The 26,009-nt window shown below is 48.5% G+C and overlaps 1 protein-coding gene across 1 annotated transcript; it reads right to left on the bottom strand.

The window, feature by feature from the left end:
* Window positions 1-2,057: 2,057 nt before the first annotated feature.
* On the bottom strand, window positions 2,058-25,208 carry col28a1a (collagen, type XXVIII, alpha 1a; the record flags this gene model as incomplete). Its single annotated transcript, XM_084484344.1, has 31 exons — window positions 2,058-2,230; window positions 2,986-3,226; window positions 4,047-4,171; window positions 4,700-5,254; window positions 5,864-5,900; window positions 5,999-6,034; window positions 6,268-6,348; window positions 6,442-6,510; window positions 7,475-7,543; window positions 8,034-8,102; window positions 8,280-8,348; window positions 8,485-8,553; window positions 8,810-8,878; window positions 9,321-9,389; window positions 10,043-10,114; window positions 10,411-10,479; window positions 11,569-11,640; window positions 13,066-13,134; window positions 13,284-13,352; window positions 14,058-14,126; window positions 14,251-14,319; window positions 15,711-15,779; window positions 16,250-16,318; window positions 16,888-16,956; window positions 17,719-17,772; window positions 19,478-19,522; window positions 19,613-19,657; window positions 20,323-20,376; window positions 21,641-21,700; window positions 22,308-22,867; window positions 25,088-25,208. 31 exons carry the CDS (start codon window positions 25,206-25,208, stop codon window positions 2,058-2,060), a joined length of 3,366 nt encoding a protein of 1,121 aa, XP_084340470.1.
* Window positions 25,209-26,009: the final 801 nt, after the last annotated feature.

Raw genomic sequence — 26,009 nt, 5'->3', positions numbered from 1 at the left:
CTTTTGATCGTATACCAATATAGCTTTTGAGTCACGTGTTCGGCTCCTGTATTTGGCAAATTTCAAGTTGTTCAGCCGATTACTGATCACGTGTTTACGGCGTATATCGTCCGATAAAGATCGTGCCTGATTAATCAGTCCATTACACATTTTTTCTTAAGTTTATTAATGTAGGGGTCAGTATCTGTCAGTATCAGTATCTGTCGTTTTAAATAGTTGGGGTCAACTTGAGATTTTTGATTTGATCTTGAGAGAAAAAAAGCTAATTATCCTAAATTGTAAATTTGCATCAGGCCCCAAAAAAGCTTGAAACGGCCCTGCTTAACTTTTCTCCATATTTGGACACCATGTCATGTTGGGCCTATATGTTGGACAGAAAGAAAAGACGAAAAGTTGAATTTGGTTTGATTAACGTAGAAAACCTGAAGTCCAAAGGGGAGCTGTAACAATGCGTTAACCAGCGATAGTAAAGAACAGCAGGCTGATACAGTTGATACAGGCTCTTCGTTATTTCTTCTGTTATGAATTGAATAAAGTAAAGATCTTTCTAGGGATGGTCAGAAAATACAAGGCCAACGTGTTGGGGCACATAGCAGCAGTAGGCTTAAGGCTCCTTTAAGGAACATTACACAGAAGAGACAACTCTTTGTCCCGTTAAGTATGGAATATTGCTATTAATACCCAAGTGAGTTTGACAATTTTTATTTGATCTGTGAAATAATTATATTCCTACTTCCTGCACTTGAGCAACTTCCTCTCACTCGTTCAAAATATTCGAGTGAGATAGTAGTATGAATCTAACCATACGATCTAAGACAATGCAGGGCCTACTGATATTATCTGGCACAAGTTGAGGATTCCCATGACTGTCCTGTGACAATAATGGGTTGCAGTTGCCGTAGACGTAGACAATGTTGATGTATACTATTGGAGTGTGGACTGCATTCAGCATGTTCGCTTGACACTTTAAAACACACACACACACACATGGTATGTTTCATGGTATGTTGTGGTAAGCAGGCCATAGTTTCATGGTATGTGGTAAGCAGGCCATAGTTTCATGGTATGTGGTTAGTGTAAGCAGGCCAGTTTCATGGTATGTTGTTATGGTGTTTTTATTGGAATGAGTCACAACCACCAACACAATCTCACCAACACAATCTCACTGGCGCACTAAGAAAATGAGTTATAATGGTTAATACCATAGAGTTAGACTGAATGAATAATACACACCCAACTGATTAAGTCGTATGTGGGTGGGTGGCTGTGTGTGTGTGTGTGTGTGTGCGTGTGTGTGGGGGGCTGTGTGTGTGTGTGGATGACTGTGGATGACTGTGGGTGGGTGTGTGTTGGATTTGTGTGCGCAAGAGCAGTCTTTCATTTTAAGTTGTATTTTAGCACATTTTATACATTTATTTTGAATTACAATAGAGATTTGAAGACCAGAACATATTTATGGTGCTGAGATCCATGTATGTATGTATGTATACATACTTTGTACAAATGGTATTAAAACATATATTTTTCATTGATCATGATTCACTTATTTGTTGAGATACATTTATTTGGTATATACACTGTCTGACTTTACAAAACCTATGGATTGACGATGTTAGATAATAAAGAACATTTTGAGATAGGCATCAAAGATTGTCCCTATATAACATATTTATGAAAACAGTTACGGTTATTCACAGTATTATCAAAGTGTCCTAAACGAACCCACTGAAAATAGATAAATGAATGAACAAATTAGTAAAAAAAAAAAAAAAAACGAAAGAAGAAAACAACAAGAAGTAAATTGCGTACTGTGGTATTTCCTTCTAAACGGAAAAAAAAAATAGAGTCTATCACTCAAGGCGCGGCTGCTCTGCTTCTGCTCCACAATGTCCGTTAATGGAGCGGGATGTTGCTCTCACGCTCTGGGGGGGGGGGGTCCTGATCTCACGAGGTCCACCGGTAAGCCACAGAACCCCCCCCCCACACCCCCACCCACCCCCACCACCCCCACCACCAACCCCACCACCACCACCCACCCCCACCACCACTGGTGTCTGTTACGTGTAGACGCAGGCGTCCCTACAGTCCGCGTCGGTCTTAAAGTTGTTTTGGTTGCCCTGGCAACCTCCGTACCAGAACTGGGCGCAGCCGTTGGCCTCCGGGTCGTAGTACCACCTCACCAGGTACTCCCGGCACGGCCCCGGGTCCAGGGGCTGGTCGCAGCCGGAATCTGGAGTGACGACAGAAGGGCAGAGGTGGGTGGGTGGGTGGGGGGGTCGTCTTTGTGAGACTCGATGTGGTGGTTCCGGTGTGTCGGTGGCATCGGCATTAGAAATGTATCAGGGGGAATTCTGAAAAAATAAAATCCCAAGAATCGCTTCGTCTTGTGTGTTGTGATAACCTCTGTGAAATTGTAGTAAAGTAAATCCATATCTGACGCTATAAATGATCAACATTAGTGCTGTCAGTTAAAACGCGTTATTAACGGCGCTGACGCAAACCCATTTTTAACGGCGTCAATTTTTTTAGCGCGAGATTAACACAATAATCTTTTTTTCAATTGCCTTGGACAGTGTTACATTTTTCTGAGAGATTATTGGCTCCAAGTGCGAATGACTGCTCCAAGTGAGAATGTTAGCGTGAAATTAAACACTACAGTACATGGCAATGTGGTGGTTTTCGATACAAAAAACATTTGCACAAAGCAAGCCGATCCACTTTTCCATGTTGATAAGAGCATTAAAATTAGAAAAAAATAATGGGACAGAAATAATTAATCGCGATTAATCTGCGAGTTAACTGTGACATTAATCGCGATTAATCGCGATTAAATATTTGAAACGTTTGACAGCACTAATAAACACAGAAGACGCAGAGTTCTCAGTAGAAGCCAGTGGACACAGCCAGACTGGCTGCTGTTAACCTCACCGGCGCACATTCTACAAACCCCCTTTTTAAGAAGCGGTGTTGTAGTTTGGGTCTCACCTGGCCCGTAGAGCACTGGCAGTGGTGTGGGCGTGCTTGTGGCCTGGGTCGTCTCTCTGACGTACAGCCAGTTGCTCTGGGTCTGCGGCCCCTCCATGGTGTGCGGCCCCTGCTCCCGGGGGGGCTCTTCGTAGAGCGCGGTGGCCTGGCTGGCGTCCACCAGGTCATCGTCGTAGCTGTCGTCGTAGTCCGGGGTGGGCTCGGGACCGGGGGTGGTGTCCGGCCCCTCCGGCAGGTCGATCTGGGGAGAGAACCCACGAGGGACAGGATTTAGGCTTTAAGAATAACTCTTAAAGGTCCCGTGACGTGCCACCAGGTGTGGTACGATTGGCCGTCACAAGCCGTTTTGGAAATCTGCCCCTTATGACATCACAGGTGGGCGTGTCCACCTAGATGTGTGCTGGATAGATCAGGTCTACACAGCCTACCCAGTGGACCGTAGCAAACGTTGCTACATCCATCCGTCACACATCTAGGTGGACACGCCCACTTGTGATGTCAGAAGGGGCAGATTTCCAAAACGGCTTGTAGCGGCTAATCACACTCACACCTGGTGGCATGTCACGGGACCTTTAAGTCAAACGGGATGTAGGTAAGACCTAAGAGATATAACTTCTTTGTTTGTTAGTTTGTTCCATATGGCACAGGTCATTGGACAACTATTAGTGAGTGAAACGCTCTACTGCATGCCTGCTTTTGTCTGATACAAAAAACAAAACAAAAAACACATTTAGACGCCAACAATCAGGGCATCTCTTCCCTGATTGGTTGTGGGAATCCATTTTGTCTGTCAATCACAGGTGCGTGAACGCAACACTTCTTCTACTTGCACAGAAATAGGGGGTAGGGAGGGCAGGGACCATGTTTTGGGTTATCGGCTTATTTAGAAAACGATTCTGCTCTTTACAACACTGTCACCTACAGCACCTTTAACGACGAAGGAAAGAGCAAAGGCATTGTGGTCCTGATACGACGGCCTGAACGGGCATAACGCCCTTCATTTCATTTCACATGAATATGTGGTCTCTCACTTGTGTGACGACTTCTGGCAAATAGGCTACGTGCCCCTGGTCCGGCGCCTCGGGTAAGTCGTTCTCCCCGGGCGTGGCGGGGCTGAAGGTGTTGGGGACGAACAGGGTGCCGTCGTCGTGCTCACATATCCGACTCAGCAGCTTGCTCTCCAGATCTTTAACGGACACAAACAAAACCACAACAGGGTAATAACTGAGTCTCACTCTCGGATCTTTAGGTTAACATCTACGGTCTGACGGCAGATGTGTGAACGGGGGGTGTTTCATATACTTTTGCTTCGTTTGAATTTCATTTGTAGGAGCGGCTTTGTCTGGATCACAAACTAAAAAAAACGTTAAGATGACTGATCAGCGGCTTGAGGGGACTAAAGAAACTAATGACCGTAGTCTTGGAAAACAAGGCTGCGGCTAAACTTACACCGCGGCTTATCTTCCGGAGCAGCTTACAGGAAGATTTTGCAAACACACAAGATTTCAACGAGATCGGCGCCGTTCTCAGTGATTTGCACTGTGAGTGACAAACATCAAAGTTCCTACTGCCGTCACCGCCTAAAGCCCGCATGCTCATCTACGTCCCAAAGAGAGCGTCAGCCGTCGACACGCTCCTGAGACACCCCCCCCCCCCCCCCGCCACCCCCCCACGCCCCCCCCCGCCCCACACACACACACACGCCCCGGCTTACCGGGGAGGGTCCGGAAGTCGTCGATGAGGTACACGTGCTCGTCGTCGGGGTCCGACGCCATGGTCTTCACCTCGGCCTGGAACTCGAGGTAGTCGGGGTCGCTGCGGCTCAGCACGCCGATCACAAACACCTCCACGCCCGCCGCCCGCACCTCCGCCGCCGCCTCCGCCGGCTGCACGGCGTCGCGCGGGTCCGCCTGGCCGTCCGTCAGCACCACCGCCACCTTGCGCACGCCGGGCCGCGCCGCCCGGAACAGCTGGCCGGCGCGGCGCACGGCGCTGCCCGTGAAGGTGCCCTCGCCCAGGTAGGCCATGCCGCGCACGGCCGCCTTGACGTCCGCCTGGCTGGTGTGCTGCGTGAGGCTGGCCACCACCACGTCCACGTGGCTGAAGAGCACCACGCCCACGCGGCTGGCCTCGCGGCTGACCGACACGCGGTCCACCAGCACGTTGACAAAGTCCTTCACCACCTCGAAGTTGTCGGGCCCCACGCTCTCGGAGCTGTCGATCACAAACACCAGCTCCAGGGGGCTCTCGCGGCACTTGAGCCCGCAGCCTGCAGGGACGGAACCGGGGGATGGGTGGGGGTGGGGGGTTAGAGAGGGGGTGGGCTCTGGAGGTTCAGTCCGTCCCGGTGCCCGTTAATGACTGAAGAAAGGACTAAAGCGAAGGTCGAAGGTCCGTCGTAGTGCCGGAGAAACCAGGTCCCTTCTGTGTTTTGAGTATTGTTAATGTATACAATTATACATTCAATATATATATATAGATGTATATTTATATTAGGCCTGGGCGATATGGCTGAGAGACATATCATGATATAACTCGATCATATTGATGGATATCGATAACTATTGATCATTTTAATGACCTAAAAAGACTAGGAATTACCATGCTGGATTTAAACACTTCTGTTTAACACTTAATATGACCTTCCACTGTTCTTCATTGATCAATACTCCAATGTCCGTACAACAATGAAAAACACTCAAATATTGTAAATAAGTATGGAACCGTGTTTGTGTAACAAACCCAGCTGCTAGATTCGGTGGTCCAGTCTCTTATCGATATATATTGAACATGTTTTATATTTATATTGATCAAAAGTCTATTACGATACGATAATTTGAGGTGTCAGACGACGAAGAGGCTGAAACAAGACACTCACCACATATTTCCCGGATTATTCTGATGACCTCTTCTCTCTGCGTGGTGTGGAAGGAACCAGAACGGGATGAGATTCAACCTATACACATGCTGACACGAGGCGAACCGAAAGGGAATCCAACCCTGACATACTCACGTTCAACCCGCGCAGCCCCTTCTCCCCAGGCTTCCCCTGCAAGACCAAGCGGAGATCAGACAAACATGTTCCTAGCGATGAAACGACCGTATCCTGCACATACCACTTATAAATAGGGAGCATAAATATTTGCAGGGGAGTGGCCCTGAATCTGTGCATTGCATGCCTTAATCAAAGAACGCTCTATCTCCACTATGTAATGTTGGCAATGTTAAATTGGTTGGTGGCGGTATTTGATTGTGTACTGTCCGGCTGTGGGCCCGTGTTACCGTGGGTCCTGGGGTCCCAGGCTCTCCGAATCCTCCCAGGTCTCCCTTGCGGCCCCGTTCCCCCGGGGCCCCCCTGCCGCCCTGGGTCGGGGGTTCAACAACACACCGTCACACAGACGCCCATTACAGCGCGGTGTATTTACATAGGATGACTTGAGTCAGAAGCTGTCGTACCTTTTCTCCTGGGAGCCCGTGGCCTGGGGGCCCTCGGGGGCCCATGATCCCCTGGAACCCCTGCTCTCCCTAGGAACCAACAAACGATCACAGGTGAGGGTTTGGCATCTTCATCATCATCATCACCACACCATTATCCTCACCACCACTACTATCATCACTATCACCCCCACCATTATCATCATCATCACCCCCACCATTATCCTCACAACCACTACCATCATCACCATCAGCCCCACCATTATCATCGTCATCATCATCACCCCCACCATTATCATCATCATCATCACCCCCACCATTATCATCATCATCATCACCCCACCATTATCCTCACCACCACTACCATCATCACTATCACCCCCACCATTATCATCTTCATCATCACCACCACTACCATCATCACTATCACCCCCACCATTATCACTATCATCATCACTATCACCCCCACCATTATCACTATCATCATCACTATCACCCCCACCATTATCATCATCGTCATCATCACCACCACCATTATCACTACCATCATCACTATCCAAACAATCATCAATATCACTATCACCATTTCAATCATCACCACCATCACTACCATCATCATCACCAACACCAACACCATTATCATCATCACCACCACTACCATCACCATTATCAATATCAGTACCACCATTAACATCATCATCATCACCAATATAACCACCAACATGATAATGATCATCATCATCACCATCCCCACTACCATCATCATCACTTTCACCACCACCATTATCTTCACCACCAATATAACCACTTCTACCATCATCATCATCACTTTAACCACAATCATTATCATCAACATCATCATCAACACCACTCTCATCATCATCACTATACCAACACCATTATCATACTCACCCCCGCTACCATCACCATCACCGTTATCATCACCATCATCCCCATAACCAACACTTTCCTCATCCTCACCATCACCATTATCATTGTCATCATCATCGTCACAGTTATCCTGATTACTGTTAATAATAGTTTGTGTAAATACCTTTGGGCCCTGAATGCCTTCTCCAGGGAGCCCTGGCTCGCCTGTGGGTCCGACCGTCCCGGCAGAGCCCTGAACGCCACACCGCATCAGGTTTATAACATGTCTAGTTCATGAGGTTTATCACATCTCTAGTGCATGAGGTTTATCACATGTCTAATTCATGAGGTTTATCACATCTCTAGTTCATGAGGTTTATCACATTTCTATTGCGTGAGGTTTATAACATGTCTACTGTATGAGGTTTATCACATGTCTAGTGCATGAGGTTTATAACATGTCTAGTTCATGAGGTTTATCACATGTCTAGGCATATGGTTTATCACATGTCTGGTTCATGAGGTTTATCACATGTCTAGTTAATGAGGTTTATCACATGTCTAGTGCATGAGGTTTATAACATGTCTATTGCATGAGGTTTATCACATGTCTAGTGCAGGAGGTTTATAACATGTCTATAATTATATTACTCATGGCAAGCAGAACTGAGCCTCTACATTGGCTCTACACACACACACACACACACACACACACACACACATGCACATGCGCACACACAGACCTTCTGCCCCACAAGGCCGACTCCAGGGGGCCCTGAAGGGCCTGGGACCCCCGCTGGGCCCCGGTTACCCTGAAACAGGAGCAGACAAAACCAATGAATGAGGGGAAAGAAGAGCCATACAAGCAAGCACACACAGCTACACACACACACACACACACTAACACACATCTCATACAAACACATATTACACTCTCACACACACACACACACACACACACAGATTGTATTCACGGTGTAAATAGTCACCTTGGTCCCTGGCAACCCTTTGCCTTCAGGTCCTCCATCTCCTTGTTGCCCTGGTAACCCCGGTAGCCCCTAACAACCCAGTGATTCAGGTCAGGTGATTGGACGGTTCAGACCTTGTCTTTGTTCCTTGTTTGTTTGTTCGTTTGTTTTTTAATGCGTGTTTGATAAATGTTGGATTGAGTTCCAGAGCGACGGCGGCGTGTACCTGGGGTCCGGGATGGCCCTCCCCCGCCACGCCTGTGGGGCCGATGGGCCCCCGGGGGCCCCTCTCACCCTGCAGGAGAACACACAGGACACAATAGCGCTCTGGAGGACTCGGGCACAAACGACGGGTTCACAAACAATAAATCGATGTGCGGACTTGGAAAGACTTCTGTTTTACGTGGTCAATAATGGTTGAATGTTGAACCAAATGCTGTTAAGATAAGATAAGGTAATCACTGCGTGGATATTGCAGAAATGATTACAAATGGAAATAAAGACAGAAAGAAAAACACAATTTGAGACGTGACACTCTTGACTTGTGTTACCTTGGGCCCCGTGATGCCCACTCCCGCCTCTCCCACCGGTCCACTGGGGCCCACCGGACCCACCTCGCCCTGTGGGGAGAACCATCAATCACCTCTCTATTGACACATCAACATCCCCCTGAGAGAACCATCAATCACCTCTCTATTGACACATCAACATCCCCCTGAGAGAACCATCAGTCACCTCTCTATTGACACATCAACATCCCCCTGAGAGGAGATCAACAATCACCTCTCAATCAAACCTTATTCCACGACCGTTCTATTTCCCATGATTCATAGCGGCCCGCCGTTTTTTCCATTTCCGGTCGAGTGCTGTTTACATAGCGGCTAGCACATTTGCACCGCTAGCGCATATCCTGAAGGCCACGGCGATAGTTTTAAAAGTTACACATTACATTAGGTCAAAATGGTCAAGTGGAGCCCGAACTCGTCCTCTCACTAAAGTACCGGATTCAGAGATTGATTGATCAATCAATTGACCGGATTCTCTGGAAGATTCTGTGCTTACCTTTGGTCCTGGCAGGCCGCGCCCAGGAGGGCCCGAGACCCCCGTCATGCCCAAGCTGCCTGGCTCTCCCTTCACACACGCACACACACACACACACACGCACGCACGCAAGGGACAGAACAATTTGTCAACTGAAATAATATAATATATTTGATATTCTTATTCCACATCATGGTTGATTGGAGAGAGCCAGAGGTGTGCGATGCTTCACTCTATATATTATATAGCGCTTTTATCCAAAGCGCTTTACAGTGCTGACTGACATTCATCCATTCATGCACACATTCACACACCGACGGCGGAGTATATCAAGCAGGGCGACAGCCAGCTCGTAAGGAGCAGTCAGGATGAGGCGTCTCGCTCAGGGACACCTCGACACTCTGCAGCTAGGAGGAGCCGGGGATCGAACAAGCAACCTTGCAGTTACCAGCCAACCCGCTCTACCTCCTGAGCTAATGCTGCCCCCATTAAGGATGACTTGAGGACAAGGAGCCCCCCATCGTGAACGCATTGGACGGCTTCTGAGCCTTTAGGTCCAGGGGGGGGTGGAGAGAGACAGCGAGGTGGTGGAGGAGGAGATGGTTCGTAGGTTGGAATCCAACCCGGGGTCGCTGCAAGGCACACCGCACCTAACAGGATTACAGGCAGCTGCCGCTCCAGCCACTATGGGTGTCTGAGTGTGTGTGTGTGTGTGTCTGTGTGTGTGTGTGTGTTCAACATACCTTGGCCCCTGCGGGCCCCACGGGCCCCGTGGACCCTGGGAGCCCCCGTACCCCGCGGTCCCCTCTGTCCCCCTGCGGATGAGAAACGACATGCGGCATCAGTGTGTGTGTGTGTGTGTGTGTGTGGGGGTCTGCCTGGAGGTCAGTGTGTGCGTGTGTGTGCCTGTAGGTCAGTCTCTGTGCCCATAGAGTCGTCCAGGTGTGTCCCAGTGAATCGTTTAACACACCAGGGTTCGTGTTGTTTTGCATCCTTTCTGTTAAGCACTCTGTAACGTTTTGTTTGAAACGTGCTGTTTAAACGAAGCCTTACTCTCTTACTGACTCTCTCTTGTTGTCGTGATTATCGGTGACCCAACATGACCTCTCACCTTCTCTCCTGGCATGCCCTTGCCCGCTGCACCTTCTTGTCCGCGTGAGCCGGGCAGACCGCTCTCGCCCTGCAGTCAAAAGAGACCACAGCGGTTGAGTGGACGATCAAATCTGAACGAAGCGCTCAACAGACCTCTGAAGAATAAGTCCCGCCTCCGAGGCTCCCGGTTCTCTCGGTTAAATGTCTATGGGGAATAACACGGGGTTTATGAATGATCGTACATAACAAACTCTGTAGTAAAAGCTGCGTCACGTTTTGAACTACACACTTTTTCCATCTAGTTTCGACTGGATTTTTGGATTGTCTGTGCCGTTAAAGTAGCATTAATAATCGATTACTACTTTAACGGCACTGAAAATCCAAACTAAATGGAAACTAGATGGAAAAAGTGTGTAGTTCAAAACGTGACGCAGCTTTTACTTCTTCGCCACCTACAGAGTTTGTTATGTACGATCATTCATAAAACCCCATGTTATTTCCCATAGACAATTGACCGAGGGAACCGGAGCCTCGGAGGCGGGACTTATTCTTCAGAGGTCTATAGAGACTGATCATCCCTTTACTTCAAACCAAACTCATAATACAACATATATTCCTCTGAAGAGCCAAACCAGTCTGTACTGAATGAAGGATGCAGCCTAAAACAGAAAGTGGACACAATTAATATTAATCATAATTGTTATTTCATCATTATTATAATTGCTTAGCGCAGGCGTTATTATTATTTAATTTGTTAATCTTGATCACTTTTTGTATGTTGATGTGTACTTGCTAAACTATACTATGCTATACTGTACACTGACAAGCTGCAGTGTGAGGAAAGTGGAAGCTCAATTCAGTCATTTCCGCCCTCTTGTGGAGGAATTATGAATTTCAAGAGAGCTCAGTGTGCCCACAGCAGGATTCCTGCGGTTTTTATTTTTGGGGGGATTTTGGTGATGTAGATTCTTGAAGAAATGTATTTTATAGAAATGTATTATATAATAAAGTATACACATGCACAAACGTTCTAGTTAATTCATTTATGTGTTGTGTTCCACAGCTCTTCCCCCGGTGGCCCGCCCCACGGTGAGGGCCCCACGGTGAGGGCCCCACGGTGAGGGCCGGGCCTCCTCAGGCTCCCTTGCGGTCGCTCCGGGTTTGGAGGAGGACTTACCTTGGGTCCGGCGGCGCCGTCTTCCCCCGGGATCCCCGGTAACCCAGCGGTGCCTTCTGGCCCTGGCTCGCCCTGATTGGTCAGACAAACGATGTTCAAAAAAAAGTAGCTGTGTGCACATAACCAACTTCTGGCCCGGTGCAGGACAAATAAATAGTAATATAGAGTGAAAGAAATGTACTGTCCGCAGCACTGCTTAAGCTCCCATATTAATTTAATAAAAAAATTAACAGCAACGTTTCCGACCCTGTTACGTCTTCTTCAGGCAAAGACAACTTTTATTGGCCAAGTATGCTCACACATACAAGGAATTTGTGCATTTAACCCATCCGTGAATTAGTGAAACACACAGAGCACACACAGTGAGGTGAAGCACACACTAACCCAGAGCAGTGAGCCGCTACAGTTACAGCGCTCAGGGTTAGGTGCCTTGCTCAAGTGCACTTCAGCCGTGGATGTGGGCATGGGAGAGCAGTGCTCAACCACTTCCCCCTCCCACATTTTTCCTAGTGGGTCGGGGATCGAACCGGCAACCCTTCGGTTTAAAGGCCGAAGCCCTAACCAGTAGGCCACAGCTGCCCCAGGCAAATAGTGAGACCCATTTGATGAGGGGATATATATGATCAGCTGACCCACAATGTGACCAATGACAGCTGTGTTAACAAAGACTAAATGGCCTGATTGCCCCACTGATGACTCAATTGAGAGCACCATTATTTTTTTCAGTTTTTACAAACATTTCAAAAAGCATTTTTGTTTTACAAAAAGGGCAATCAAAATCCAACAACCCTAAATAGATACGATGCATATTGTTATCAAAGAGAAACAAAAAACAAACAAACAAACAAACAGACACTTCAATCAAAACCAATCACACTGTTTAAGTCGGTCCCCAAAATCGAAATGAAAAGCGCCGTTGTGCGTGGCTCCTGGCTGACACTACGTACCTGCACGTAGCCCCCCACTCCCTGCTCTCAGAGCCTGTGGGGGGCTGTAGCCAGACGGCTACATGGACATGACCTGATAACCAAAAAACGTACAATAACAGGCGACCCAAAGAGGGAGGAGACCTGGACCGGATCTTGGCTTGCTGAATCTTTGCCCCGTTTTAAATTCCTTTTAAAAACCCACCTCTATAGAGCCGCTTTTAACCCCTAGCACTCTTGATTTTAATTCATGTCATTGCTGTATTTTGTCTATTTTATTTCTTTGATGTGAAATTATGTGATGTGTTGTTGTTTCCTTTATCCTTAATTTTCAATTTTTTTAAATTGATTCTTCTGTTAAGCACTTTGTGACTATGTTCTTAAAAAGCGCTATACAAATAAAGTTTATTATATTATTATTATTATTATCACCCAGAGCCCTCCAACGTCACCCACCGCATCACGCTTCACCTCATCACCTCCACCTAATGCCTTCAAACGCATCGGCTTAGAACTTGTTTCTTTATTATACAGTCTCCATTCAACGTGAACCATCGTGAGAGAGTCTGACCTTTGACCCTGGCTCCCCGGTGCCTCTCTCTCCCTGGGGTCCATGTTCCCCTGGGAACCCCTGGTCTCCCTAGCAGGAGGAAGAACCGACATCAACCCAAGGCCAACACAGCATCCATGCCTCGTGTTAGATTAGTTTAACATGAGATTATCGTCAGCTGGGATGCTACATGCTACATGCTACATGCTACATGCTGCAGGAGTGAAGGCTCCACCCACCTTGGGCCCCATCGCGCCCTGTCCTGAGGGCCCTCGGGGGCCGGACGGGCCCGCCGGCCCCTGGTCTCCCTGAAAGAGAAGAAAGGGACTTGAGGAATACGACATACAGAAACACCACCGATATTAAATAGAGAGGGAGAGAGAGAGAAGGAGAGGGAGAGGGAGAGGGAGAGAGAGAGAGGAGAGAGAGAGAGGGAGAGAGAGAGAGAGAGAGAGAGAGATGGAGAGAGAGAGAGTATTTAGAGTGTATCTTTAATTGATCTGTTATACGAGATACTGTAATTTTTGTAATTTTTATAATATCACACATTTTACTTTTTATATAACTTTTATAGTATAATGTTTGATATGTATATTTTGTATTTAACGTTTTATACTTATTATATTATATATTATACTAACGGTATATAACTGACATTTTCTACTTTTTTATTTTATTTTTCACCTGCTTTGGCGATGCAAATGTACATATCTCATACCAATAAAGCATTTTTGAATTGAACAGAATTGAATTGATTGAATCGAGAGCGAGAGAGAGAGAGAGAGAGAGAGAGAGAGAGAGAGAGAGAGAGAGAGAGAGAGGAGAGAGAGAGAGGGAGAGAGAGAGAGCGAGAGAGAAGAGAGAGAGAGGAGAGAGGAGAGAGAGAGGGAGAGAGGAGAGAGGAGAGAGAGAGAGAGAGCGAGAGCGAGAGCGAGAGAGAGAGAGAGAGAGAGAGAGAGAGAACGAAAACGAACAATGCATCAGATCGACAACGGGTTCTGATTGGCCCTCACCTTCTCCCCCTGGATGCCGACCCCGGGGAACCCTATCAGCCCCGGGAGGCCGGCTTCCCCTGCGCTGCCCTGAGGAGAACCAGCACACAGTCAGAGCCCCCGCAGCAGCAGCACCGTCCGTCTGTCCGTCCGTCCGTCCGTCCGTCCGTCCGTCCGTCCGTCTCTACCACCTCACCCCAGGGCCCCACCGTACCTTGTCTCCTCTCAGCCCCATCCCTGGAGGTCCGCGGTTGCCCTTGGGCCCTTCGTAGCCTCGGTCCCCCTGTGAACACGCAGAGACGACACACTGATGGTCATGGTACAAAGATTCATATTATATATGTGTATATATTTATATATATATATATACATGTGGGGCCGTAGTAAAAAACGACAACAATGCAACTTTCGTTATGATAAAGTAAACATCTTCTTTTGGCCCGAGGGGGGTTTTTAACCCTGACATCGCCCGGAACCTCGCAGGTCATTTGGATTCCCAAAGGGCGCGATGAACGGGGCTGAGTTGATGAACGCCTCTGGACGCAATCGGCAAAGACCAACAACCAATCAGGCTGACGCGGTGCCGAGCACTCAGCTTTTAACCAAACTGGTAGGAGCCGTATTTACTTATCAACTCGAGGGCTGAGCCGAGCGGTGGCGGAGAGACGACACGTGCCAGTGTGTTTAAGGCTGAAGCCGGAGCAGAACTCAACAGACCGTTCAGATCAGCAGCGCATCAACCCCGCCGGCCCCCGTGGTTAGATAAACGGTTGTGTTTGGCCCGACGCGGGCCAGGTCTGCTGGAGATCTGTCTGAACGGGGAGGGGCGCCAGACTCATCAAACATGAGCTCGCATACCTGTCTGGTTCCCAGGGCTGTGGTTTCCCCCCTTCAGCCAATGGGGGCAGGCCGGAGGGAGGGCGCTGTGGCCCCTCCCCTGTGCACACGCTCCGTGTCTTTACCGCTCTTTTGGTTTGGTAAACATCATATCTAGATATGACCGCCGCAGGGCCGAGACGCCTGGCCTGTCCTGGACCCCCACGTCTTAGGGACGAGACCTAAGACAGTCCTGACCCCCTGGGGTCACTGAAGAGCCCAGGGCCCTCGCTGCATGAGTAGGGGGCCCTCGCTGCATGAGTAGGGGGCCCTCACTGCATGAGTAAGGGGGCCCTCACTGCATGAGTAAGGGGCCCTCACTGCATGAGTAAGGGGGCCTCACTGCATGAGTAGGGGGGCCCTCACTGCATGAGTAGAGGGGCCCTCACTGCATGAGTAAGGGGCCCTCACTGCATGAGTAGGGGGGCCCTCGCTGCATGAGTAGGGGGGCCGTCACTGCATGAGTAGAGGGGCCCTCGCTGCATGAGTAGAGGGGCCTCACTGCATGAGTAAGGGGGCCTCACTGCATGAATAAGGGGGCCTCACTGCATGAGAAGGGGCCCTCACTGCATGAGTAAGGCCCTCCACCTTTTTGGCACCCTTTCAGACCGCTTGGTACCCCAACGGAGGTGTACTGAAAATAGGAGCAGCTCAGCGCGCTTATTTTGGGACCCTGCCCAACTTTTGGCAGTGGAAACGCCAATATAAGAGGACCGAGCCGCACCGAACCGAACCGCACCGCTCGGTGGAAACGAGGCACTACACAATGTAACACGATGTAACATAAAGTGATCCTACCTTTGACCCTGGGAGCCCCTCCCCCGGGGGCCCGTGGGTCCCGTGGAGGCCCTGGGGTCCGGCCGGGCCCTGGGGAACACAGAGCAGGATTCAGACCCTACTCCACAATCCATTATTCATCGTGTCACATGTCCTCAGAGACAGAGTCACATTGTATCGCATGCTTCTGCTGCGAATGAATGCCAATGTCTCACATTCACCCATTCATAAAAACCCACAGCCATTCACACACTCATACACACATTCATACAAACACTCACACACACATTCATTCACCCATTCATACAAACACTCATACACACATTCAGACACACATTTATACACACAATCATGCATTTTTTCTTTGTTGTGAGAACTAGTGTACAGGGACACGAAGCAATCTAATTACAATAATATTGATATGGTTGATGAAATAAGATCATTGTGTGTGTGTGTGTGTGTCCCCGTGCATGTGTGTGTGTGTGTGTGTGCGTGCGTGTGTGTGACAGTGTGCATGTGTGTATATCCCCGATGGGGAGGGTGAGGGTGGGCAGACTCACCGGGGGGCCTGGTTCCCCCTGACCCACGGGCCCGCTGGGACCCACTCTGCCCTGGTTCCCCTTGTCTCCCTGCAGGGGGGAGCGGAGGTTATTTTCATCCAACCTTTCCAGAAAGATTTTTATTCATGATTCCGATGATGCATGACCATCCCGTCATGCATTCCCGTCATGCAAATGTGACATTTCTATTCCAGGTAAGCAGGTCTCCAAAGAGTTTGGTGCCAAGATTCCCATAGGGGGCACTATAAACCAGATTCCCATAGGGGGTCCTATAAACCAGATTCTCATAGGGGGCTCTATAAACCAGATTCCAATAGGGGGTCCTATAAATCAGATTCCCATAGGGGGTCCTATAAACCAGATTCCCATAGGGGGCTCTAAAAACCAGATTCCAATAGGGGGCTCTATAAACCACATTCCCATAGGGGGTCCTATAAACCAGATTCCCATAGGGGCTCTATAAACCAGATTCCCATAGGGGTCTCTATAAACCAGATTCCCATAGGGGGCTCTATAAACCAGATTCCCATAGGGGCGCCGGCCCGGTGGAGATCACATTGTTGTCACGGTAACTGTTCCATACATTCTGAACACACAAAGCCGTTACAACTCAGAGAGAGAAGACCTCAGGAGCTCACCTTCGCTCCGGGAAAGCCGACGCCGACGTCCCCTGGATGTCCGGGGGCCCCGCTGGGCCCCAGCTCGCCCTGTGGAGGGAGGACGGGTTAGAAACATGTGTCCCTGTTGCCCTCTGCCCTCTGACCTCTGACCTCTGGAGGGAGTGAGCCCAGGAACTTCAGTGAGAGTCAGATGAGGCATCAGTGCTACAAACACGGCGCTATGTTTGTAGCACTAAACGGTGACTATCGTCCCTCGAGTTCTGGAGTCCAGTTTGACACATCGTGTTCTCTGCTTTAAGGGGCGAGAATGCATCCCAGTGTAAAATCAGACACACTCGTGTCGTTGTTTCGGTTGACTATTGGTATATTATTTGATAACTTATTTTACTCGGTTACCGAAGCACTATTCAACATCAATATCGTTTATATTTCTTTCATTTGGTCACTTTTTGAACTATTCCTGAGTGCCATCCTGATATGTAGAGTGTTCTTCAGATGTGATGTTCTGATAAGCATCACTTCAGTGAGTTCATTAGATCAGGGCTGAGTCATGTTCTGATCCTCATGGATGAGACATGAGACATGGATGAGCTCCATATAAGGAGCTCAGGTCTGAGTCATGTTCTGATCCCCAGCCAATCAGATGAACTAACAGAAGGGATGCTCTTGCTCTCTTCGCAGACTGTCACGTGTCTAGTGGGCTTAGTCATGAACTCAAAACTCCCTCCCCCTAGTGCTGATTGGCCCATCCACTTTTGATTTGGTTTTAAAGGTTGTTTTGAACTGGATATAGGCTGGTAAATGCAAAGGGGTGAGATCAGGACAAGAGGCTGCAAGAGGGGGCCTTACTTTGGGTCCGGTGGGTCCCTCAGGGCCCTGGTCCCCTGGTCCTCCCCTGGATCCCTAGAGAAGGAGACCACTGGTTGAGTCACTTCAGTCACCAGCTCAAGGCACTCCTCACATTAGACAAGTGCACCACCACACGTGTGCTCCTGCATGTTTGATTGTGTGTGTGCGCGCGCATGCACGTGTTTGTGTACGCGCTTGTATGCACGTGTGTGTGTGTGTGTGTGTGTGTGCATATGTGTGTGTGTGTGTGTGTGTGTGTGTGTGTGTGTGTGTGTGTGTGTGTGTGTGTGTGTGTGTGCGCACTTGTGTGCGTGTGTGTGTGTGTGTGTCTGTCTGTGTGGGCGAGTAAATATGTGTGTGTGTGCGTGTGCGTGTGCGTGTGCATGTGTGCGCGCACGTGTGTGTGTGTGTGTGGGCATGGGCATGGATAACTAGTACAAGTAATGGAGGAGAGAGGGAGCGGATAACATGAGCTAAAAGACTAATCCGGCCAGACAAAGTCTCCCCAGGGGCCTGAACAACAGAGCAAGGATGGATTCAACACTTTAGAAAGGTCGGACTAGACAGGGGGATAAAACCTAATCCTCCAATCACATTCCACGAGTGCAGCGCCGGCGGATTGTCCCCAGCCCACGTTACCCTGGTGGGCTCGCTGTCTTCCCCCAAACGTTTCAGACACGGCCAAGAGAACACACTGTTCAACTGGTCAGGTTGAACTGTTTCTCTCTCTCTCTCTCTCTCTCTCGCTCGTTCTCTCGTTCTCTCTCGCTCTCTCTCATTCTCTCGTTCTCTATCGCTCTCTCTCTCGTTCTCTCTCCCTCTCTCTCTCCCTCTCTCTCTCTCTCTCCCTCTGTATATATATACATATACTGTATATATAAATATGTGTACATTCACATTTACATTTAGCAGACGCGACTTACAGTAAGTACATGTGTCAAAAGAAAGAGTACGACTCTATTGTTATGACAAAGTAAACATCTTTTGGGCCAAAAAACCAAAGAGAACACACTGTTCAACTGGTCAGGTTGAACTGTTTCTCTCTCTCTCTCTCTCTCTCGCTCTCTCGTTCTCTCGCTCTCTCTCTCTCGTTCTCTCTCATTCTCTCTCCCTCTCTCTCTCGTTCTCTCTCTCTCTCTCCCTCTGTATATATATACATATACTGTATATATAAATATGTGTACATTCACATTTACATTCAGGTCATTTAGCAGACGCGACTTACATGTACATGTAGTACATGTGTCAGAAGAAAGAGAACAACTATATATCGCTGTCGGTACAATGAGGATGTTCAGAGAACCAAGTGCCAAGCACTGACAATGGCTACTTTAACCCATTCCCTGAATACAACAACGATAGCCAGGATAACATGTTATAAAAATGTACATCTTTAAATACACATAACACATAACACAAATAATGTTTGCAGACAGACAGATAGAGAGATAGGGAGATAGAGAGATAGAGAGATGGGGAGATGGGGAGATGGGGAGATGGGGAGATGGGGAGATAGGGAGATAGAGAGATAGAGAGCTAGAGAGGGAGATATGGAGATAGAGAGATAGAGAGATGGGGAGATGGGATGATGGGGAGATAGAGAGATGGGGAGATAGAGAGAGGGAGAGTGGGAGATAGGGAGATAGGGAGAGAGAGAGAGAGAGAGAGAGAGAGAGAGAGAGAGAGAGAGAGAGAGAGAGAGATAGATAGATGGATAGATAGACTGATAGATATATAGACAGACAGACAGACAGATTACCTGCTCTCCTCTGGGCCCTCGGACCCCTGCCAGCCCCTGCAGACCCTAGCGACGGAGAGAGGTTCATATCACACACTGTGTTCACCAGAAGATCAGAAGAACATTAACAACATGTCGTCTATTGAATACACCTACTTTTTCTCCGTGAAGCCCGGGGCTGCCAACAGCGCCACACTCCCCCTAGAGCCCCCAAAGAGAGACAGCCAAGAGTTAAGGACATTCATTCAACATTCATTCATTCATTGGATTCAAAGGATCACAACTTTTAAGAAATACCAAACAGTTAAAGGTATTTGGAATTTCTTATATAACTGTGTTTAAGTATGTGGATCTGTTATATTAAACAGACAAATCGTTTACACACATACACGGGTGAAATCAAGTTAAGATAATATAATAATAGTTTTTATTGTGATCATGATCACCAGACGCTTTCACATTTTAACAGTGCATACCTTTTCTCCTCTGACACCAGAACGACCCTTGAGAGAGAGAGAGAGAGAGAGAGAGAGAGAGAGAGAAAACAGTGTTGTGTTAAAAGCCGTAATCTCCTGAAGCCCCCGATGACTGGGGGGGGGGCGGTTGCTCCGCGAAACAACAGCAGCAGCAGCAGCAGCACCGGTGGAAGTGTGAAATCTCCTCACCTGAATGCCGTCCATTCCTGGGCGTCCATTGATGCCGGGCTCCCCCTGTGTGTACCAGAGGAGCGCACATCACAGGTCAGTGTGTGTGTGTGTGTGTGTGTGTGTGGGGGGGGGGGGAAGGGCTTTACCTACACCAACACCAACACTGGGATTACAGGGGAACAATAACGAAGAGGAAAGATCACAGGAAAAGACACGTACGTGCGGCCCTTGGGGACCCGGGCCTCCGTCGGACCCCCGTTCGCCCGCCTTGCCCTGGAATGAGCGGGAGAGAGGGAGAGAGAGATCATTCAGAGGTCAGGGGCCTCCCTCGTCATCACACGCCCGCACACACACACACACACACACACACACACACGTTCAGCGTCCTCCAAGCGCACAGCCCCAACCTGTGTTTAATCCCTCTCCCCCCCTCTCCGACCTCTGACCTTTGACCTGGCCCCCCCCCCCGAGAGCCTCCCTCGGCCCCTCAAAGCACGGGCGTCAAATACACCACAGCTGCGTTCCTGCAACACTTGCATTATGGGAAAAAATGATTTCCTGCACCTGCTGTTGACCCCTGACCCCCCCGTGCACCTGCTGCACTGGGGCCCAGTGTGTGTGTAAGTGTGTGTGTGTGTGAGTGTGTGTGATTGTGAGTGTGTGAGTGTGTGTGATTGTGAGTGTGAGGATGTTTGAGTGTGTGAGTGTTTGAGCGAGTGTGTATGAGTGTGTGTGTGTGTGTGGTGTGTGTGTGTGAGTGAGTGAGTGAGTGTGTTTGATTGTGTGAGTGTGTGAGTAAGTGTGTATGATTGTGTGTATGAGTGTGTGTGTGTGTGTGTGTCTGCGTGAGTGTCTGAGTGAGGGTATGTGAGTGTGAGTGTGAGTGTGTGTGTGTGTGTGTGTGTGTTTGAGTGTGTGAGATAGTGTGTATGAGTGTGTGTGTGTGTGTGTGTGTGTGTGTGTGTGTAAGTGAGTGAGTGTGTGTGTGAGGGTGTTTGACTGTATGTGTGTGTGTGTGTGTGTGTGTGTGTGTGTGAGTGAGTGAGTGTGTGTGTGAGGGTGTTTGACTGTATGTGTGTGTGTGTGTGTGAGTGTGTGAGTGTGTGTGTGAGCGTCCCCTTGGTATTCTGGCCGTTAGCCGATGGGAATAACACACCAGTGTCTACTGGGATTAGGGCTTCCTAGGCTAAATAAACCACTTTGGAGCGCTGGCCCCTGTCTCACCAGTTGGTAACAGAAGAACGCCCACCACCCCCTCATCCTCATGGAGGTCCCCCTGGGATTCATCCATTCATTCAACTGTGCATTCATTCATTAGCTTGCTTATTCATCCAGCCGTTCAAGCATTCATTCATTCAGCCATCCTTTCATTCATACATACGTTCATACATCCATCCATCCATCCATTCATGGCAGTGTACTTGTGTCAGCCCTGCAGCGGCTCGGATTAACCGCGGCTTGTGGATGTGTGAAACTCTTCAGAACATGAATCAGCCACAGATTAAGGCGCTCACAACATGGACCGGCGGTTCCTCACCGTAGCGCCGGGATGCCCCCTCTCTCCCTTGTCACACAGGCAGGACTTTGGCGGCGGGCACTGGAACAAAGGAAGCAGAGCAGGGACCGCTGAGATGAAGGCAGAGCAGGTTACATTTGGTGACACACACTGGTTCGTTTAACCGCTCTTACAAAAGAACCAAGATAGTGCTGATTCTGTTTTAAAGAGGCACCAAAGGAACGATGAAGTGGAAAGAGCAACACTTACCCCAAGGTTAATAACATTGGTCTGTGAGACAAACAAGGGACAGGAAGGGAAAACAAGGATTGGTTTAACATTGAACAAATGTCAGGAATTGCCAGTATTGCTCCAGACAAAACATGCAAATGTACACATTACAATGTATTGTTGTCCATCGTGTTCATACTATAAAAGCCTACCATAATGGTATAGCTTTACGTGGAAAAGATGATTTATTATTATTAAGATTATAATTAAGATTATAAGATTATTATGACACATCCAAATGTATCCCCTGTTAAACCGGCTAATGTTAAACTGACAAGCTAAAACAACCCCACTAGAGGGGGTCTCTGGTCTGAGAGGGGACCCCCACTAGAGGGGGTCTCTGGTCTGAGAGGGGACCCCCACTAGAGGGGGTCTCTGGTCTGAGAGGGGACCCCCACTAGAGGGGGTCTCTACCCACCAGCTCCTTGAAGAGCCTCTCCTCCATCTGGGGGTCGGCCAGGCTGAAGACGTGCTGGTGGGGCGGCGCGCTGGCGATGGAGCGCAGCCGCTCCACGCCGTCGCGCGGCTGGCCCGACGGCCGGATGGCGAACACCCGGATGTTGTGGTTCTTGGCGTCGGCGGCGGCCGCCAGCGCGCTGGGGCTGCGCGGGTGGTCCACGCCGTCGCTCATCAGCAGCGCCACCCGCAGGCTGCCCGGCGACGTCTCGCGGCCGAAGAGCCGCGTGGCGTTGCCCAGCGCGTACGCCGAGTAGGTGCCGTGGCCGATGTACGCCATGGCGGCCACGCGGCCCCGGAACACGTCCACGTCCTGCCAGTCGCGGAAGTTGTGCTCCACGGAGACGCTGCTGCTGTACTGGGCGGCGGCCATGCGCACGCGCACGCGCCAGCCGGGCGCCTGCAGGCGCGCCAGGCGCTCGCTGAAGCGCAGGACAAACTCCTTCTGCTTCTGGAAGAGCAGCAGCTTGGCCTTCTCCGAGCTGTCCACCAGGAACATGAGCTCCACCGGGCACACCAGCACTGGTGGTCGAAGGGCAAGGTCAAAGTCGGCTTTATTAGTCAATAACTTTACATGTAGACGTACAAAGCGATGGAGAAGACGTTTCCCGCTGTCCCGCGGTGGGAACGGGGACGACAGATAGGACAACAAGACATATCCTGACACACAACTAAGAGTAAACACTGAAGTGCACACAGAAGGACGTTGCTAATGTTAAAAAAAAAAGATAGACAAGAAAATATAAGAAAATATAAGAGTGTACTATGTACGTGTATGACATGTATCAGCAGCAGCCACAACCACGGAGACAAAAGACAAGGACAACAGGGTTGTTACTAGAAACTGGAAATCCAGACCCACATCAAAAAATCTGTAGGGTCTGGCAACGAGTAATGAGAATGGCCCAACTCGAGGGGCGGCACCGAGCGTGCGTTTGAAAATATCGCTGCACGCAATTGGATAACACTACGACCAATCAGAAGAATACAAGGGGTGACGTATCCAGACCAGCAGAGCTAACCAATAGATAAGACTCTTGGCGTATCTGGTCGGTAAAACAGCAACGCTTTTGGCCCGCCTTTATCAGATACACCGATGTGATTGGTTAATGTGCTGGGAGAGGGGCATCGGGGAGGGATTATATTGCTTGTTCCCAGAGTGACTCGCTGAGCAAATTCAAATTGTGCTCTCGCGAGAACTCTGGATTTCCAGGGTAGGGCTTGATGCCCACAGCAGGGGGGGGGGGGGTCATGCTAGCTATGATCCTGTCAGGTTAGAGAGGTCCTGTGGGTTAAAGCTGGGATTTAGCATTCAGTCATTTAGTCTAAAGCTTTTCGCCTTTTTGTTCTCATGAAAATGCATGGTTGCTTTCATAAGGGTAGGTACGTGTGGTACCTTAGACACCCTGGTTTAGTTTCTTTTGATTAGTGGATTGAGACTGGGATCAGATCTAATTTTGTTCCCTCAGCTGAGATCAGGTGGGACTGATGGACTGGAGGAATCATTTGAATCAAAGGGGGGAAATGCGAAGGCTATTATGTTGAAGGATGGATACTCAATGTAATTCATAGAATAAATGCATATCAAATTAAAGAATAAAAAAACAAAACATTATTTAACTTATTTAATAAAAAAATATGAATGTGTTTCCGTATTGCTGTTTGCGTCCCTCCCCTCCTGGGTTGGTTTAACCCATTAAGTATATAGTCTCCCTCGTGTCTCGTTGAAGGTCATTTCCTGTCTGTCTTCTGGTGTGTTTTACGTTGAACAACTCGTTCATGTTCATATCATGTGACCTCGTTTGTCCATTGGTGTTCATTTCCCACTTCCTGTTTGGGTTCAAATAACCCCCAGATCTGTCCCTCACACTGATTCACATGCTGACCTTTCTCTACCACTTCTAACACACACACACACACACACACACCCACCCCTGGAAACCCAGAGGGCAGGTGGTAGAAGCAGTCTATCACCAGATGGCGCTAGTGAGGGCATTGGAGCCGGTGCCAATTAACTAGATGCAGAGCACCTGAGGAACAGGTGGAGGGCTTAATTAGCCCTGCTTCTCCATTCTCACTGGGGGCTCTCCCAGGCTCGTGGCACGTGTGCGGAGAGACCGGTGGTTCAGTTCAACTAGTGACCGTGTTAACGATCAGCCGAATGCGTCGCTTGTTGTCGTGGCTAGTACGGCAGCTGTTGGAAAACGGGAGCAGACATGTAGCTAGTCCTTGCGAAATGCCTCTATGATTTGTTTTTCAAAAAAAAGAGTAAAAAACATACCCATCTCATTCGTATTTGGAGTCTAATTGGAGGTAACTTGTCACGTAGAACCATTTTAAGCCAAAATAAATGGAAAATGTGTGTTTTTTTTTTTTTATAATAAATACGGGATTCAGACTCATACCATTTTGGGGGGGAAATATTTCAAGATGAGATTCCATTAACACGGTAACCAGTTGAACTGAAACACCGGAGGGACAGGACCGTAGAGTCCTCCCAGATGTTGTGTTGTTTCCATTAAGAGACTTTATGTTTAATTTTGAATAAAAGTGCCGTTTTTGGCCTAAGTCAACTCTGAATCGTGTCCTGACTGGAAGAAGGCGGGTCACTCACTGTGCTGGGTTGTCACAACACACGCGTGCGTACACACACACACACACACACACACACACACACACACACACACACACACACACACACATTGCGGTTCATTAATTTACTGAGCAAGGACCAAGTCTTACCTTTGCCTTCGTTCAGGATGACCTGGTTGTCGTCTCTCTGCCCCTTCCTCTTCCTCCCCTGGGCTCCAGCAGAGCGCTGCAGGAGCAGCATCAGAAGGGCTAGCTCTAGGACCCAGCGCATGACTCCGGCGTCCGCTCACCCTGCACACACCGTGTGGGGGGACTACATTTAACACTGTATACTTTTTAAAAATGTCCACGTCCTAGATGTGTTCCATGTTTTTATTCATGATATATTATTTAGTTTGGATAATTATAGGCAGATACGTCCTCAAACCTTGGAGCTGTGCTACCCCCGTCGTAAATCTTAACTTTTTTTTTAAATCTTTAACATTTTTGGAATTCTAACCCTGAACTATCCTGGTAAATAAATATAGTGTAATGTTCCCTCAGATTAACACAATGATATCATTTGGCATGTAGCCAATTATAACCTCTTATCCTCACAACGTCAGTCTTCAAAACTCACACGGTAGAATCACTCCACTACTAGGAAGAATTCAGGCATGCCAAACATTGCTGGTTCACAACACTAGGGGGAGACAACGCTACACTAATCTGCCCATTGATTTTGCGCCATAAACATTAATCATGAACTACTACTGGCCACTGATTTAAACCATCTCAGTCTCTGAAAGTTTACCGGACTATTTTTGTAGAGTGACACACAGATAGAAGCACATAGCCTACATATAAATCGCCATAGTTATATTATATAATTACAAACTATATTATATGCTATATTAGGCTATACAACAACCAAGCCTAAAGTACTTTTTTCAAGCCAATCATGGCGGGTCCATATTTAAACGACTGTGGATTTATATGAATATAACTTACAATTAGGCGGCCAATTGGTATTATTATAATATCATCTATAATTATAAAAGTAGGCCTAGGAATAACTGAAACGTCTCTCTAA

Source organism: Micromesistius poutassou (assembly GCF_964030765.1).
Source record: "Micromesistius poutassou genome assembly, chromosome: 20".
Taxonomy (NCBI): Eukaryota; Metazoa; Chordata; class Actinopteri; order Gadiformes; family Gadidae; genus Micromesistius; species Micromesistius poutassou.
The sequence above is the reverse complement of the archived record's forward strand: the minus strand, read 5'-3'. Positions and strand labels throughout refer to the sequence as shown.